At 56.8% G+C, this 17,908-nt stretch overlaps 2 protein-coding genes across 4 annotated transcripts in view; one reads left to right on the top strand and one right to left on the bottom strand.

Moving 5' to 3' along the window:
- The window catches only part of B4GALNT3 (beta-1,4-N-acetyl-galactosaminyltransferase 3), a 100,692-nt gene extending 92,929 nt beyond the window's left edge, over positions 1–7,763 (top strand). The window contains exons 15-21 of one of the 2 annotated variants that reach the window (XR_005719755.1): positions 1,469–1,788; positions 2,488–2,641; positions 2,853–2,925; positions 3,283–3,436; positions 4,041–4,167; positions 5,721–7,139; positions 7,275–7,763. Coding sequence is in view for 1 of the 2 variants with exons in the window: in XM_040233697.1 (XP_040089631.1) it covers positions 1,469–1,788; positions 2,488–2,641; positions 2,853–2,925; positions 3,283–3,436; positions 4,041–4,167; positions 5,721–5,829 (937 nt within the window). In the remaining variant the exon portion in view is untranslated. Of the gene's footprint in view, positions 1–1,468; positions 1,789–2,487; positions 2,642–2,852; positions 2,926–3,282; positions 3,437–4,040; positions 4,168–5,720 lie in introns of both variants that reach the window. The other variant, XM_040233697.1, reaches the window with a different exon arrangement.
- The window catches only part of NINJ2 (ninjurin 2), an 82,224-nt gene that overhangs the window by 2,026 nt on the left and 62,290 nt on the right, over positions 1–17,908 (bottom strand). The window contains exons 2-4 of one of the 2 annotated variants that reach the window (XR_005719756.1): positions 10,144–10,375; positions 9,504–9,679; positions 8,871–9,074 (exon numbers count right to left, since the gene is read on the bottom strand). Coding sequence is in view for 1 of the 2 variants with exons in the window: in XM_040233698.1 (XP_040089632.1) it covers positions 9,522–9,679; positions 10,144–10,375 (390 nt within the window). In the remaining variant the exon portion in view is untranslated. Of the gene's footprint in view, positions 1–8,726; positions 9,075–9,503; positions 9,680–10,143; positions 10,376–17,908 lie in introns of those variants that run through there. The other variant, XM_040233698.1, reaches the window with a different exon arrangement.

Below are 17,908 nucleotides of genomic sequence, written 5' to 3'. Positions count from 1 at the left end.
GCTGAGCTCTGGGAAGGTGCTCGTGCAAGGAGCCGGTAAAGAGGTGGAACTAGCAAAACTGGTGCTAAAAAGACACCCTGAGACCCCAGATGTGGGCTGGAAGGGCGGCGGCAGAAGGCACAACTGAGTGCTTGTTCTTTTTTCATTCATTCGTTTGTTTTCAACCCACTGATATTTTTCTAATTGAGATAAAAGGAATATATCATTTAATTCACCATTTAGGAGTGTACAGTTGAGTAGTTTTCAAGTATATTTAGAATGTTGTGCAGCCACCACCCCTATCTGATTCTAGAATGTTTTCCTCACTTTTAAAAGAAATCCGGTTGGCAGATTACCTCCTTCCTTGGCAACCACTGCTCTGCTTGGTCTCTGTAGATTTACCTATGCCAGACATTTCACATGTGTCTGGCGTCTTCCACTTAGCAGATGCTTCCAAGGCGCATGCACATTGTAGAGTGTATCAGTGCTTCATTTCTTTGTACAGCTGTGTCATATTCCACTGTCTGGGCAGACTACATGTCTGTTTACTCATCAGTTGATGGACATTTGGGTTGTGTCCACCTTTTGCTCTTACGAATGATGCTGCTATGAACATTCATGTACCGGGTATTTGCATGACCCTGTTTTCAGTTCTCCTGGGTAAATTCCTTGGGATTGAATGGCTGGGTCATAGAGTAACTCTAGGTTTAACATTTTGAGGAGCTGCCAACTCTTTTGCAAATCATCTGTACCATTTTACGTTCCCATCAGTGGTGTATAAAGGCTCCAGTTTCTCTATAATCTCACCAATTCTAATTTTCCTTTTTTTAAAAAATAGCCACGCTAGTGGATGTGGAGTGGTATTGCACGGTGGTTTTGATTTCGTTTCCCTTGTGAGTAGTGACGTCGGGCCAACCAGTCAGCATTTCCAATCGTCTGTCGTGTCTTTTCTTGTAAAATTATTCTTTAATTAGCCATGTGTGTTTTTTAAAGTTCATTTATTTTTTGGCTGTGCTGGGTCTTTGTTGCTGTCTAGGTGTGGCATGCAGACTCAGTCGCTGTGGCACAAGAGCTGTGATACACGGGCTTAGTTGCTCTGCGGTATGTGAGATCTTTCAGGACTAGGGATTGAACTCACGTCCCCGGCATGAGCAGGCGGATTCTTAACCACTGGACCGCCGGGGAAGTCCCCATTGTGTCTTTCACACTGTTGACTGAATAGAGCTGTGTAGTAATGAGGGTTAGTTTCTGAAGGAATCTCTTCACTATGACTCATGCCTCCACCTTACATGCTGAATACTTAGGGTCTTAGAGTTCTAAGAGACTAGCTCATCCATCTCTATGGATCCTTATTTTAAAGATGATGGCAGTGCTCACTGGAGCAGGCAAGCATCGTTTGAGCATGTTAACCAGCCACAAAGCTGGGCAAAGCCCGGGGTCTCCTGACGCATGGGGTGCAGTGACAGAAGCCTCCCACCCTTTCTTCCAGGAGGTACCAGCTTCAGCGCATTGTGAATGTAGAGAAGCGGCAGGACCACCTCCGTGGGGGCCGCTACCTCCTGGAGCTCGAGCTGCTGGAGCAAGGCCAGCGCCTGGTGCGGCTCTCGGAGTTCGTGTCCACGCGTGGCTGGCAGGGCACTGATGCCGTGAGCGGGAAGGAGGCCGAGGCCCTGAACCTGCAGGGCCTGGTGTGGAGCCCACATGACTTTCAGAGGCACGTCCCAGGTGCCCGGGCCCCGGAGCCCAAGCTGTGCTGGCCCCAGGGCTTCTCCTGGAACCACCGCGCCGTGGTCCACTTCGTCGTGCCGGGTGAGCCTCCCGCTGCCTAGGCGCCCTCAGCCGACCAGAGGCCTCGTGAGATAGTGAACACCTGGTCTCTGTTCCCTGACGTGATCTCACAGAACCTGGGGGAAAGACCACCGTGGGAAACGGGGGCTCACCGGAGCAAAGTAACTGGTCTCAGGTGACCTGAGCCATCAGGGCGGGAGCTGAGAAGGATGGCTGACCAGCAGCTCTTCCTGTGGAACCTGCATGCAGGGTTGGGAATGAACAATGGGCCAGGGCTGCTGGCCTGGGGCAGTGAGACAGGGAGGGGCTTGGGGAATGGGCTGGCTGGTTTTCATAAGGAGAGAGGGAGAGGGGAGCCAGTCACAGGAGTAGAACAGGTTAGAGGGGGTCAGACAGCAAGTGCAGGGTGATCATGGGATGGACAGCTGGTGGGTTGGACTGTCAGGGCCCAGGAGGGTTACTATGAGAGCGGATGACAAGCTCCAGCTCCAGGCTTTCCGCAGGGCCCCGCCTGGGAGGCTGTGTGCAGGGAGGGGGTGGAGAGGCCCCCGTACCAGGAGCTCTCTCGCTGCCCTCCGACCCCCACTGCCCTGCTAACCTTTGTCATAGCCACATTGCCCTAAGCAAACGTCCAATGGGACTCCTGACCACGCAGGACCTGGGAGTAAAGAGGCATTGCTTTGCATTACTTCGCTTCTTTCTCCCCACCCCACTGGGCAGTGAAGAACCAGGCACGCTGGGTGCAGCAATTCATCAGAGACATGGAGACCCTGTCCCGGGTCACCAGCGACCCGCACTTCAATATCATCATCACCGACTATAGCAGCGAAGACATGGACGTCGAGATGGCCCTGAAACAGTCCAAGCTGCGGAGGTGAGGGTGTTCCCAGTGGGGTACAGTCTGAGCAACCTCTTCCTGAAGTCCTGTTGGTGCCCTGATTCCCAGTCTAGCTTTTCCCAGAGGATTCACCCACCCAGAGTCCCATCCCAGGAGCCTGCATCACCTCTGTGCTGCCCGCCAGCTTCCTCCTGGGGCCGTCACAGCTGGGTCCTGAGGCTCAACCTCTCTTTTGCTCTCCCCGCAGCTACCAGTACATGAAACTAAGGGGGAATTTCGAACGCTCGGCTGGACTCCAGGCTGGTGTGGATCTGGTGAAGGTAAGCAGCCTGAGAGGGGCCTGGGAGATGACAAAGGCTGGTGAAGAGACCCTCAGATGGCCAGCTCCTCGGGGAGGAAGGCGCAAGACACACGGTCCTCTGTGCTACTCTGCAGGGCCAGGGCCAGGGTAGGAGCATTTATCCGGAGTCCCCAGCATCCACGAAGACAGTCAGGGTTCCCTCTCTGATCATGAGAATTGTGCCCCGATGCCCAGGGTCATGGAAATACAACCAGCACTTTGTTTCATGCAAGCTTGTCGGTCACTGAAATGGGAGAGAGCCAGAGGATGGTCCTAGAGTGTCCTGGGCTCCTCGCCCTGGTCTAGGGGGACTGCTGATGCCCCCATCTGTCCCCAGGACCCGCACAGCATCATCTTCCTCTGCGACCTCCACATCCACTTCCCAGCTGGCATCATCGACACCATCCGGAAGCACTGTGTGGAGGGCAAGATGGCTTTCGCCCCCATGGTCATGAGGCTGCACTGCGGGGCCACCCCCCAGTGGCCCGAGGGTGAGCCTGCCCTGGGCTCGGGAGGGTAGGAAAGACTTCTATGCCTTGGTGCTTAACCCGGAGCTGGAGACAGTCCTGTTTACTGAGGCAGCACCCCTTCTTCATCCCTTCCCCTTCCCCGTTTCCGCTCACCTGGCAGCCCTGCTCACCTGGGCAGACCACGAAGTGGCCTAGGGCTAAGCTGACGGCAGCAGCAGCAGCAGCAGCAGCAGCAAGGCTGAACACTTCCTGTGTTTTCCCCTTCATTTGTTCATCAGACATTTACCAAGCACTTACTATGTGCCAGACTGTGTGCCCGCTCAGGATGCAGAAATGAGAGGTTTCCTGCATGGAGAGGGAGCCAGGCATGGCTGCACCCTCAGGGGCTGCTTTTGGCAGAGCCTCCTGGGAGCCTGTCACCAGCCCTTGGTCCCTCCCTGGGGGACTGCTGCCTTCTCTGGACCCGGAAACTTAGCTCAGAGGGCTTTCCCCACAAACAGGAAAAGGGCTCATTCAGATGAGAGTCTTCCGCCTCCCAGAAAAGGCTCTAGGGGTGCAACCCTGGAGCCCCCTCGGTCCACCTCCTGGCCCGGGTTCAGCTCCCCTGGGGCTTGTCTGTCTGCAGGCTACTGGGAGGTGAACGGATTCGGGCTGCTAGGCATCTACAAGTCAGACCTGGACAGGATCGGCGGCATGAACACCAAGGAGTTCCGAGACCGCTGGGGTGGAGAGGACTGGGAGCTGCTGGACAGGTGACTGGGGAGGGGCCTGGGGAAGAGCCTGGGGCAGGGGCGGGGCTAGAGGCCCCCAGGTCCAGCCCCCTTGGCCCCACTGGCTTGGATTCCTTTCCTCACTGAGACTGAGCTATTGGAGGGGATCCTGCCTCTGCCTGTGTGGCAGGGCGGGCGTGGAGGGTGCTTGGCAGATGGTTAGGGAAGGGCACAGACTCTGAGCTGCAAGGGTGTGAATGGTACTGTTGTCCACCGGGCACCGCCTTGCCCACCTGAGAGAACACGGCTGGGGAGGAGGCTGGAGTTACGGGGGGTTGAAGAGAGTCAACACAGGGTCAGCATAAGAGCCAGTGTGGACCGTTGGAAGCATCGAGTATCCAGGAGGCTCTGGGTCCCTGGAGCCCCGGGAGAAGGGAGTGTTGGGGAGAACAGGCTGCCAGGATGCAGGGAGAGGGCATTTCAGAGCGTGTGTGTGGGTGATGAGCAACCGGGAGGCTTAGTTTGAGATTCTGCCTCAAAATTCCTCAGGAAATTCGCCACCAAGGGGAGGAGGGGGAAAGTGGATGACACCTTGAGATTTGAGCTTTAGGGGTGAGGGTAAAGGAGAGAGAGGAGGAGAATCCAAGAGAGAAAGGATGTAATTGCTGAAGCAGCATCCAGAGGCAAGGTCAGGGGCCAGGGGGAGGGGACCCTGACGAGGAAGAGATGCTCTTCTCCCTGAAAGACCGGATGCCTCCTCACCGCCTAGTCCCTGGGCACCTGACTGGGCAGGCGATGGACATCCTCCACCACTTTCTTAGTGGACGTCTTCCACTCGCCAGACTCTGGGAGGGATGTGTGGTCATCTCCGTTTTCCAGATGAGAAAACTAAGCCTCAAGGAGAAGTTAACGACTTGCCCCAAATCTCTCAGCTGTGACTGTCTTACCCGATCTGAAAACCTGAAAATTGGATCTGTTTGATTTTTCCCTAGAGGGCAAGCAGGCAGGCAGGAAGGAAGGTAACAATACTTAGAGAATTTAAGGCGCAAACGAGGGCCGGTGAAGGAGCTTGTGTTACATAACACAGCTCCCATAAAGCTCCACAGCCAGACCCCAAAGCGGAGAGAAGCCTGGTGTTACCTCCACCCCTGAAAGCAGACCTCCACAGTTCTGCCTCCTCTGAGGCCCAGGGAGTAAGAAACGGCTCCAAATGCCAGTTATTGCCACTTGCTGGAAGCACAGGCCTCCCAACAGGCTATGAGTGTGGGAAGAGTAAGGGGGTAGGAGCTGGGACAAGGTCTGCTTCCCGACTCAGCCCCCCCATCAGACAGGGTGGAGGGACCCCTGCTGGCCGACCTCCAGGTGTGCTGAGCACTTGCACCCTTCTTCACTGACCCTCACCACATCCACCACTGTATCCATTTATCCTTTCTAGGGAGAGAGGCTCTGAGACACGGCCCAGGCCGTTTGGCTCTCTGCCCCACCCCTGCCCCATGGGAAGCAGCCAGGGCCTGGTGGGGCCATGGCAGGCAGGCTGGCCCTCTCCCCACTGCCCTCGGTGCTTCTGTGGCTCATCCCGCTGTCCTCCCACCCAGGATCCTCCAAGCCGGCCTGGAAGTGGAGCGTCTCTCCCTCCGAAACTTCTTCCATCACTTCCATTCCAAGCGGGGCATGTGGAACCGCCGCCAGATGAAGATGCCATAACCCCAGCGTGGGGGGGCGCCCGCTGGACCGATGGCTTCCGGCACCTGGACTGCGGTGGCCCGGCCAGTGCCCGCTCGCTGCCAGAGCGGGAAGGGAGGGCAGCAGAGGCCATGGTGGGCCCAAGCAGCCTCTGAGTCGGTACCCCCTGTCCCAGCAGCCGTCCTCCGCCTCTGGGCCTCCGGGGCCAGGAGACGAGACAGAGATGGCAGAGTTCTCAGGAAGGGCAGCGGGACCAGGTCGAGGGGGTGAGCCCAGCCTGGCCACACCACACTGACCAGGAGGTGCCTTCCAGTGCCCACTCAGGGCTCCTAGGGGGTAGCGACCATGGACTGGAAGCTCTTCTGTTGGATGGATTTTATTGGGGTTTTACTCCTTTTAACAGAAAACCAAAACCACACATGTCCAGACCCAGCATAGACTGTGAGGGGGGCGGAGCTGTGCATTTATAGGAAGGGCACTCCCTCCCTGCATACCTCAGACCCATGGGTGCGCCCCTGGGCCCTGGACCAGGCAACTGGGGAGCTGGCCCCACGTGGAGCCGTTCGCAGCTGCCCTGCAGGTCCTTGCCTCCGGGACATACACACCTTCCAGGTAGCTGACCGACAGCTGGCCGCAGATCAGGGCATTAACTTCACCCTCCAGCCGCACTGACTCCAGACTGACTGGAAGCACAGAGCGGACCAACTCCTCCCAGTGCCTCAGGGGGTTGGGGGCCAGGGAACCAATAGGGGTGGTGGTCTCCTGGCTCCCCGGTGCAGGGCAAACATGCAGCACAGGCGAGGGAGGGTTGGGGGGATGGCAGGGGCGAGAAGCCCCCTTCTGGCCTAGCCACCTGTGAGCCGGGCCTTGGGGAACACATGAAGCAGAGCGGGGGGAGGATGAGGGGAGGGGTGAGATCCAGGGGGAGGGATGAGAAGGGAAGCGGGAAGTCTGAGTCCTCACAGCCCAGCCCCTTCCTGCTGCCCTGCAGGGAGGAAGAGGAGAAAGACCCTCTGAACTGGGGAATGGAACGGGGCCCCCGGGGGGGAAGGTCTGGGGAGGTGAGGCAAGGATGTCGTTCCGTCCACAGAGCGGGAGCAGGACTGAAAAGTGAGCTGTTTCAGGGAGCACAGCCCTCGGCCTCTGGGGCCTGGGGCACCCTTTCTGTCACCTAGATCGCATCGCACACTTCTCTTGCACTAATGATCCCAGGCGCCTCTAGACTGGGGATGTTTCTACTGCTGCTGCCTTCTGCGCTGCTCTAACTCATCACCGGTGCCCTGGACGCAGCCTCACAAACCCCAGCGTCTGTGAGGAAGGGCCCAGAGCAGGTGCGGCGGGGCCTGGGAGGCCAGTCCGCTGGGCCCAGACTCGGTGTCGTGCTGGAGTCCAGGTCTCGGTGTGTGGAACTGCAGGGTCTGCCTGGTGGGCCCCGCGGTCACCCAGAGCATGAATTTGGCCTATAGGAGAATGGAGGCCTGCAAGAACCTTCTGGAGGTTGACAAGAACCCCTGCCTCCTGCCTAAAAAATCAGGAAGGACACAGACTTTTCAGTTAATAGATTGTGGCTTGTGGATGCTGGATCTGCCCTCAGGCTATGGCCTTTTATGGTCCTGGCTCACATGCCGTGCTTTCCGGGAAGGACTACAGGGACTAGATGAGAGCTGCGGCAGGTTTTTTTCTGGGGCTACTTTTATCCCTGGGCGTTGCCCAGCAAGGCCTGAGTCCACCCAGATGGTCCTCCTGCTTCACTCCTCCTGAGGACGGGGTCCGCCCAGCCTCCTCCCCCGGCCTGCCACCCCCTCTGCCCCAGCCAGTGCCTTGCATTCTGTGTTGGTTGCCTCCACACCGTCTGCCTTAACGGAGGGCGCCTGGCATGGCCCCTGCTCGGTAGGGAAATGTGTAGGGTGCGGGGAGGGAAAGAGTTAAATACAGCATCTTCTCAGAAAACAAAATGCCCTTGTGTTTTCCTATTGCCCATCAAGGTGGGAGAGGGCTGGGCAGAGGGCCCAGGCTCACATGGCCATCTCTAAGCTCTGAGGCCTCCAGGGGACATGCCAAGGACTCTCCATATCACCCTTCTTCACCTGTATGTCTGTGGGGGGGTCCGCAGCCCTCCCTGCGGTGTGGTTTACTCAGGAGGGGGACCACGAGGTTACTGTCTGAGGAACATTTCCTGTGCAATAGATTCATGCAGGTTGGAACTTTCAGTTGAGAAAGGCTGGTGGACATAGGAAGGTCGGGTGAGGAGCTGAGGTGTGGCTTATTCTAAGAGAGCGGACAATCGAAAAGCATCTCTGTTTGAGCTGGGCATGCCCTGTTGATGCATTACAGTACAAAGGTACCATCCTGGTCATATCTGATGTAGGCAGAGATTGAAATTAGTTTGTATTCCTTAAGCACATGCCCAAGAGAGGGTGCTGCTGTGAAAGCTGGGGTGGCCAATTTGTTGTTGGTCGCTCAGTCCAACTCTTTGCGACCCAATGGATTGTAGCCTGCCAGGCTCCTCTGTTGATGGGATTCTCCAGGTAAGAGTACTGGAGTGGGTTGCCAAGCCCTTCTCCAGGGGATCTTCCTGACCCAGGGATAGAACCCTGGTCCCCTGCATTGCAGGCAGATTCTTTACTGTCTGAGCCACCAGGGAAGCCCAGAGGCAGCCAATTGGAGGTTCTCAAAAAGCATCCAGAGGAGACTGGTCTGCTGCTAATGCAGCAGATGGTAATTACCCTAGGCACTCAGGCAGGGAAACCTGACTCAGAGCAGAACCCACAGGAGAGGGAGTGACTTAAAAGCCTTTTCCCCCTCCAGGCTTGGGGTTGCTCCTTTGAGCCATTTCCAGGACACAGATGGAGACAGCCACCCCACCCCCACCCCCCACTGGTGCTTGAGCCTTCACAATTGAAGACACAAAGATTGACTCACGGTGGATCTGCAGAAAGCTTTATGGAGAGAAATTATTCCATCCTACAGAAAAGAGAAAACAGGCTGGGGCAGAGGGAAGGAACAGGGTGGGGTCAGAAGCAGAGTCCTTAAGCTGGGCAGACCCAGCCTTCCGTAGGCACACCCGAGGCCCAGGAGACAGGTGACTCCAGGCCGAGATGACTCCGCTTAATCCCGGAGAAGAACCCATCTTTGTTCCAGTGCCAAGGGTAGGAAGCAGGGGTGTCTACACTGCCCTCCGAGTCTAGGAGCTCTCCCCAAAGCTGTATGCTGTGCCCTTCAGCCTGGCAGATCAAGGGGGAGAGAAGCAGTTTCGGGCCCAGCACCTGTAGGGGAAGCCAAGAGATGAAGAGAAGGGCGGGCCAGGCCAGACTAGCGCCTCGGGCCCAAGTGTCACACAATTGCACTGGTGCCTTCCCAGGATGTAGCTGCGGGTTCGGATCCCATCCTAAAGCAGGGCCTGAGGCTCTGTGCTGCCGGCTGGCTCCCCGTGGTCCTGTTGACTCTGTCAAGGAGAACACCCGCGTCTCCCTTTTCCCCCACTAACCGCAGCCTCCACCCTCCCAGGCTGCAGAGAAGCTCAGCCTAGGAGGAGAGAGCACAGAGGACTTTGGTGAGTCCCAGCCCATGCTCTGCTCCAGGACCTCATCCCTGCCCCAGATCTGCATTCTTCCCCTCTGCCTGGTGAGCATCTCTCTCAGCCCAAACCCGCAGAGGTGAGAAGGGCCACCTGTGTACCTCCCATCTTCCCTCACCTGGGCTCCAGGCTGTGTTCAGAGAGGGGTCTCAGCAGCCAGGAGCCCAATCTCATGTGCCCCGAAGGCTGTGATGAAGATGTTGATGATGACAGTGATAAAGATCAAGGCGGTGGCCGCGTTGTTGAGCTGGTTGAGACGCAACTGTTTTTCCACCTCATTAAGGTTCAGTAGAGCTGTGGAGAAGAGGGAGAAGCAAGTGATGGTCTGGGGATGGGGAGATGACAGCCTGGAGCTTCCCCCACCGTAGCCCCTCAGAGATCAGGAGTTGGTGGCCATTGTGCTGAAATGCCTTCTCCCTCACTGACCATGTGGGGTGTTCACGTGGTACTCAATAGAGCCGATTTTGGAAACTTACATTGGGTCTTCTCAGAGTGGGGAATGCACGCTCTAGGAATGCTACTACGAGTTAGTGAGCACAGTCATTTAGCAGGTATTGTGCTAGCTACTGGATGGGATGCTAGGAAGTAGGTCAGGGTGCCTGCCTGCACTGTGTCGTTGTTACTTGGGCACTTGAAGGTGCACAGGGCTAACAGCAGGTTAGTGTATGACTGTGCAAACTCACGGTGTGACAGGGAGGCATTCAGGACTTTTCTTCCCACCCACCCCCCAAGGCCAGCTCCAGGCCCGGGCTCCTCACCCATGACCACGAGGAGGATTCCGATGACCACCTGCAGGAGCAGAGAGATGCTAAGGAGGGTGGCGAGGGCGAAGTAGTGATAGGAGGATGGACCCCGATCTAGCACCGCTTTCAGCTGCACACTGTTGGACATGAAGAGCGACATGTCCAGCAAGCCCTCCGCCAGGCTCTTCTTGGTGGCATAACGGTTCAGGTTGACGGGTGGGCTCCTCCCTGGGCTGAGGCTCCCAGGCTGTTGGGGGACAAAATACAGGCTTACCCGGGAGGCTCCAGAAGGGAAGTGGTTGAGAAGCTGGGAAGGGGTGTGCTGAGTCGCTTCAGTTGTGTCTGACTCTTTGTGACCCCATGGACTTAAGCCCCCCAGGATCCTCTGTCCATGGGATTCTCCAGGCAAGAATACTGGAATGGGTTGCTAATCCCTTCTCTAGGGGATCTTCTCAACCCAGGGATGGAACCGGAGTCTGCTGTATTGGCAGGTGGGTTCTTTACCACTATTGCCACCTCTGTTTCCCCTGAGAGGAGAGCATTGCAGAAGACAGGATGAGGAGTTCTGAGGCTGAGTGGAAAAGGAAAAGGCATCTCTCCTCCCAGAATGATGTGGGCCCCAAGGTGGGGTACAGAGCGCCACAGATGGAACAGGAGCTGCACCCTCTTGGGTTCTGCTCCAACTCGACCTCGTGGGGACCCCTGGAGCCGCAGCCTTGCTCGGGCACACACCCCAGCTGTCACACCCCGTCCATCATACATACACGTCTGTGAGCATGCATCTATGCGCAAGCTCTTCATTTGTTTGTTATTACTTTTTAGCTAGAACTTATTGATGCATAATTTACATTTGATTTGCTTTTGAAATATTAAGATGAAGTTTTATTCTCAAGAAGCCACTTACTCTGAGAGAGGGTCACAAGCAGGGCTGTAGGGGCAGGGGGCAAACTGAATGCTGCAGGCAACCTGCAGTTTTTGAGGCGATTCATTTAGGATGGCGCTGGGGATGGATGCATGGCCTAAGGAGGGCCCAGAGCGGGGAGACATGTTGAAAAGTTCTGGTCCCGCAGGGCACCGTTGCCCCGAGTCCACGTGGTGGCGCTCGGGTCCGAAGGAGCAGCTTGGGCAGCAGGGGTGTGGGCGCTGGGGGGTGGGGTACAGGTTGGTGTTTCTCCCTGAGGAATCCACAGACAAGTCAGGGTTGGTGTGAAACCTGGACTCGCGGAGGCTAGGATGGGAGCCTGTTCACAGGTCTGCCTTGGCTGACCTGGTGCTAAGTCACTTCATTCGCGTCCGACTCTGTGCGACCCCATAGACAGCAGCCCAGCATGCTCTGCCGTCCCTGGGATTCCCCAGGCAAGAGCACTGGAGTGGGTTGCCATTTCCTTCTCCAATGCATGAAAGTGAAAAGTGAAGTAGCTCAGTTGTGGAAGGCTGCAGTCCATGGGATTTTCCAGGCAAGAGTACAGGAGTGGGTGCCATTGCCTTCTCCATTGGCTGACCTAAAACCCACCAAAGGTGTGAAATAAGGGTTGAAATGACTCAATGCTGACTTGGGTGGGCCAGTCACCCTGCAAGGTGGGGACTGTGGTTAGAGGACAGATGGCTGAGAGACTCGGGGAGGCGCTGCCTAGCAAGGGGTCCCCATAACAGTCGTGTCTGACTCTTTGCGACCCCATGTACCAGGCTTCTCCGCCCCGTGGGATTTTCCAGGCAAGAGTATTGGAGTGGGTTGCCATTTCCTTCTCCAGGGGATCTTCCCGACCCAGGGACTGAACCCAGGTCTCCCGCATTGCGGGCAGACGCTTTACCCTCTGAGCCCCTGGGGAATCCCCAAAAGCAGGGGAAGGGTTTTCTTAAATTCCTCTGGACGATTTAGATGCAGCTTTGCCCTGAGGCAGAGGGATGACTGAAATGACCAGAGGGGGCCCTCCCTATGGCCTGAGGATCCGATTAGATGAACCCCCGAATTCTGATGGATGCCCTTCTTTTGTTGACAGCCAGGAGCCCAGGAGGGACCCCCTCCCACCCTAGCCCCCCGCTTAGCCAGAAGGTGCGGCCGGTGGGCGGGGACGGCCGCAGGGCGCGCGCCTGCCTCGGGCGCTGGGCCTTTAAGGCCGGGCGTCCCGGGAACAAAGGCCCGGCCTGCGCGCACCGGCCTGAGTCACTTAGTTCCTCTGCCCGCGCCCGCGCCCTCCTCGCCCGGCCCAGCCCGGCCCCTCCTTGCCCCTCCTGCGCCCAGGGGTCTGAGGAGCCGGCGCGGTGGGCGCGGGCCGCCGGCGGCACATGTAGCTGTCCGGGTCCTCTGGGCGGGGGCCGGGGCCTAGACGCCTCACCGCCCCCACCCCCCCGGCTCTGGGCCTCCCACTTTGGGCCTCAGTTTCCACACCCCCAAACGGGGGGTTAATGCCATCCGGGAGGCGTCCGAGTGAGACGGAAAGAGATCTCCGAGCCTTGTTTTTCCCATCTGAGGTCGGTCCCACAGGGACCTCAGCGTCTGTCTCAGGCCCCCTCCCCTCCGCCCTCGCGCCCGCACTGTTCCTCCAGGACAGCGGGGCGGGGGGCAGACCCGGGGTCCTCCTTAGAGATGCGCGGCCCCCAGCCTGCCCACCGCGCCGGCTGAGCACCCAGGCCGGCTCTGCGGACACGAGGTGGGGGCCCGGCGTTCTGGGCGGCAAGGGCACGTGGGTGTGACCCCGCAGACCCCGCCCCACGCCGCCGGGCGCGCACCCTTCCTCGCCCTGCCCTCGGTCCGTTTCAGACTGCCCTGTCCCCAGCCGGCTCGCCAAGTCCAGCTCCCCAGGCTGGTGTGGGTTCCAACCCTTGAAGCCGTGCACTGATCCATTGGTTCACCAGACGGTTATTTATCCCTTCATCCTTGCTGGCCTGTATTTTTGTTTCTTGAGGAAAGTTGGGTTGGATAGGAAAGGAATGCCTTTTTGAGCAGAAAAATAAACACAGTTTTGCATTTGTTTATTGACTCATTTGAAAAGACCCTGATGCTGGGTGGGCTTCCCTCATAGCTCAGTTGGTAAACAATCTGCCTGCAATGCAGGAGACCTGGGTTCGATTCCTGGGTTGGGAAGACCCTCTGAAGAAGGAAATGGCAATCCACTCCAGTATTGTTGCCTAGAGAATCCCATGGACAGAGGAGCCTGGCAGGCTACAGTCCATGGGGGTCGCAAGAGTCGGACACAACTTAGCAACTAAACCACTACCACCACCTGATGCTGGGAAAGATTGAAGATTGGAGAAGAGGGGGAAGACAGAGGATGAGATGGTTGGATGGCATCACCAACTCGATGGACATGAATTTGAGTAAATTCCAGGAGTTGGTGATGGACAGGGAGGCCTGGCGTACTGCAGTCCATGGGTCGCAAAGAGTCAGACATGACTGAGGTACTGAACTGAACTGATAGACAGTAAGTTCAGTGGGGGCCACCCACTTCAAGAGATCATTCTGCCCTTTTTTGGAAACGAGGTTACAGGGGTGTTCTCCCAAGGGGGTAAGTAACTGTCCTACCAAAAAGCCATGGGATGCCCTGCTCAGAGAGTTTAGGACCTGGAGCCCGCCCGCTGGGCCCTGAGAGGAGGAGAAGGCCTGGTGAGAAGGCCAGGAGAGGAGGATTTGTGACGGCTAGTGGGAACCACAGGAATCAGGCCAGGTCCAAATCCCGCTTCAGTCACAAGCTCTGTATTCCCATCACCCAGCTCCCTTTCTCATCTGTGAGATGAGGGAGGCAGGATAGATGATTTCTTATGTCCCTTCCAAGCCAGGGTGGTCTAGGTGCAGGGTAGTCCCTCCTCTGAGTGGAGCCTCAGGGGCCGGGGATGTACCCTCTAAGAGGCAGAGTCCAGGTGGCTGGGCACCAGGCCAGGGTCAGAGGCCCTGACCCTAGGCAGCTCCAGGGCAGGGGTGACCCTCCATTGAGTGAGTCAGCCCTGAGAAAAGCCACATGGCGGTTTCCCTGTGGATCAGCTGTAACACAGGGCATCAGACACAACAGGCCCAGAGGAGCCATGGGCTGTCAGCCCCATGTTGGCCTCAAGATGCCCGACTACCCAGAAAAGCCACCTGGCAGGAGATGGCAAAGAGCCAGGCTGGTTTCAAAAAAAGGGAAAGGCGGATTCTAGCCCAGGAAGAGGGATTCATTCAGGTGTGTGGATTGGGGCGACCTACTGTGCCAACTCACCTTTAATGAGGTGCTGTAAGGCGAGTGCAGAGAAGAGAGCAAACTGGGCAGTCAGGCAAGAAGAGGGAAAATTATCAGAGGGAAAAGAGAGGGTGACTGACTCAAGAAGAGCCAGCGTCCTCCCTTTCTGACAGAGTCCTTCTTATACCCCACCACTGAGAAGTTCTTCAAAGGGATGCTCACGTAGCCGGAGGTCTGGGATCTGGTGCTCTCGCAGCTTTGAGAAGATAGGCACCAGTGAGATAACAGGATGCCATTTGGGCAGTTTGGGCAGTCTCAAGGATCACTGTGGTTTACTCTTTGTTTGCAAGGTCAACATAACGAACCATCTTAACAATGAGTCCCCATGTAGACCCTATAACCTGTGAGCTCTCAGCCTCTGTCAGGGTTAAGTGTGAAAAGGTGCCTGGGTCTGTCCTACTGTGGGCTTGCACAGTAGGTCCTGGAACTGGGGATGACAACAGTTTCCTCTTACAGATTACAGACCTTGTGCCTGACTCGGTTAAACACAGGACATGAGTCATCTTATACAGTCCTCACACAGTCCCATGAAATTGGTCAGGGCACCCTTAGGTTGGTTGGTCGGTCAGTCGCTCAGTCGTGTCTGACTCTTTGCGACCCCGTGGACTATAGCCTGCCAGGCTCCTTTGTCCATGGGATTCTCCAGACAAGAATACTGGAGTAGGTTGCCATTTCCTTCTTCAGTGTATCTTCCCAACCCAGGGATCAAACCTGTGATTATTGTAGTTGAAAAAAATGGAGGCTCTCCGAGAGCCTGGGTAACTTGTTCAATGTTTGGCAACACAGATTTTATGCCAGTTCTCTGTGTGCCAGAACCTGTAATTGTAACTCCTACACTTCAGCCTCCCAGAAGATAGACTCCCAGCCTCCAAGGAGTTTAGGATCTAAAGATAGACTCACGTGGCTTCAGATGAAAGAAGACCGAATGTACACTTGCTCAGGGAAGGTATAACACCCTTCCTGGGGCGACACTTGCCTTGGGCTCCTCTGGTCACAGCAGGCTATGTCCTGAGTCCCTGCAGAAAGGGCCCAACACCCATAATCAAAAGGCTAGAGTTCACACTGCTAAGAGGTGACCCGGGCAGCTGGGAGAATAGGGTTGACAGAGAAACTTTCATCTGGATGTTTGAACTATTATAAAACAACAACAACAAAAATTAAAACACAGTATGCAAGACTTCCCTGGTGGTACAGTGGATAAGAATCTGTGTGCCAACGCAGGGGACATGGGTTTCATCCTAGATCTGGAAGATTCCACCTGCTTTGGAGCAACTGAAGCCCGTGGGCCACAACTCTTGAAACCTGAGTGCCTAGAGCCTATGCTCCACAACAAGAGAAGCCACCGCAATGAGAAGCCTGCTCACTGCAACAGAGTAGCCCCCTGCTCAATGCAACTGGAGACCCAGCACAATCAAAAGTGAATACATTGGGGCTTCCCTGGTGGCTCAGAGGTTAAAGCGTCTGCCTGGAATGCGGGAGACCTGGGTTCGATCCCTGGGTTGGGAAGATCCCCTGGAGAAGGAAATGGCAACCCACTCTAGACTCTTGCCTGGAGAATCCCATGGAGGGAGGAGCCTGGTAGGCTACAACAGTCCATGGGGTCGCAATTTAGAAAAAGAAATATGGACCTCAGGAGGCCAATAATTAATATAAAGCAGAATTTATAATTCTGTCTCACCTGGGACCCAGCTTCTCCGTGTGTAAAATGAAAATAATAGGCCCTGGTTAGCTCAGAGGACTGTTGCAAAGATCAGTGAGATAATGTGGGTAAATGTGCTTTGAAGACTGAAGCCTTAGAGCAAGGAGATGAGAGGGAAGTCCCTCCCACACAGGCCCACATTCCCACCTGTGGGCGGAGAGGCATCTGAGTGCTAGATTCTGACTTGGCCTGGCCCCGCCCACACTTCAAGATTCCCCTTTGTCATCTCAGCAGCCCCTCACACCCATCTTTGAAATGGTTCCGCACCCAAGGGGGGCTTCCCAGGTGGCACTAGGGGTAAAGAACCCACCTGCCGATGCAGGAGATGTAAGAGACGTGGGTTTGATCCCTCGGTCGGGAAGATCCCTTGGAGGAGGGCATGGCAACCCACTCCAGTATCCTTGCCAAAGCCCATGGACAGAGGAGCCTGGGGGGCTACAGTCCATGAGGTCGCTAGGGTCGCTAAGAGTCAGAACACTAAACGCTCACACGCCCATCCCATCGGAAACCTTTCTCTTCACCCAACCGGGATCCTCTTTCAGGGAGGAGGCTTCTCAGACAAGCCCACCTACCCTGGGTTCCCTGCTGTGCAGATCCGACTCCCTCACGCCCACCCCCTGCCTGGCTGGCTCCCACCTCCCTCTCCAGCCTGTGTCGTTTCCCCTCCCTCCTGGGAGGGGCTGAGACTCACCCTCCCTCCTGGGCCGCACCACATGACTCACCGTCCCTGAACACACCCCACCCTTCCGCCAGCTCCAGTCCCTCCAGGGCTGAAGGCCTTTCTTCCCCGTGGGCCCCCACCCCCAGGTCAGCCCTCCCCTCTTAGACCCTCCTCTCCAGGAGGCCCCTCCAGTGCCTGTTTCCTAGGGGGAATGTATCTTCCATGTTCCTGGGTACCCATGGTGCCCGGTTCAGTGGCTTGGCCACATTAAAGGCACCAAAAAATGATGACAGCATTGAATTTTTTTATATGAAGGATTTACTTCAAGGAGTTTTTTCCAGAAAAGGCAAAAAAAGGGATCTCTGAGGGTGGGGTTGCAGACCCAAGAACTGCTGGGTGAGGGGCGTGGTTCTTGGACAGTGAATATCAAACGAAGCCCCTGGCCCAGGGGTAGCCCTTTCTCCCGGCCTCAGGGAACCAATGACTCAGGCTGGCCGCTGCCACTGGTCTTCAGGCCAAAGCCCGCAAAGGCCCGGAGCCCCGAGGCCTGTGTCTGGGGCCGGCACTCAGCCTGCAGCCTTGCTGTGCCAAGCGCAATGGGTCTCGCCCTTAAAAGTCAACAGTCTCTAATCCACCGCGGGTGGGGTGTCCGCGGGCTGTTCCCGTAATAACACCCAACTGGTCCAGAAGTCTCCTCTCAGGCGGGGGGCGCAGCCTTGCGAGGCGCCAGAGCTCCCCCAGGTGCCCGCGGGCCTTGCCGCCGGCACTTCGGACTCCGCTCGGAAACCGCCGGGGGAGGGTGTGCAGCGCCTCCTCGTCCGCCAGGGGGCGGCAGCGCACCGCGCGGCTGGGCCGGAGGGCCGCTGATCCCGCTGAGGTGAGGTGACTTTCTGACAAAAAGGGGTTAGAGGGACTTCCTAGCGCTTCAGTGAGTACTGCTCGGAGTTCCCAATGCAGGGGGCCTGGGTTCGATCCTTGGCCGGGGGGATAGATTTCACGTGCCGCAACTCAGACCCAGTGCAGCCAAATTACTCCCCCACCCCCCAAACCCCAACCCCCACCAAGGTTCTGTGTGGATTTGCCACACAGAAACTGCCAAAGAAATGGAGCAGGAGTTCTTTCCCAATAAGCACATGGCCCTGGGGCTTCGAGACCCACCCGGTACTTTGCTCCAGGCTACGGGGTTCTTGGCAGCATTCCCCAAGC

The sequence above is a fragment of the Oryx dammah genome, unplaced genomic scaffold (assembly GCF_014754425.2).
Source record: "Oryx dammah isolate SB20612 unplaced genomic scaffold, SCBI_Odam_1.1 HiC_scaffold_29, whole genome shotgun sequence".
Classification (NCBI taxonomy): Eukaryota; Metazoa; Chordata; class Mammalia; order Artiodactyla; family Bovidae; genus Oryx; species Oryx dammah.
This window is presented reverse-complemented; position numbering and strand designations above follow the sequence as displayed.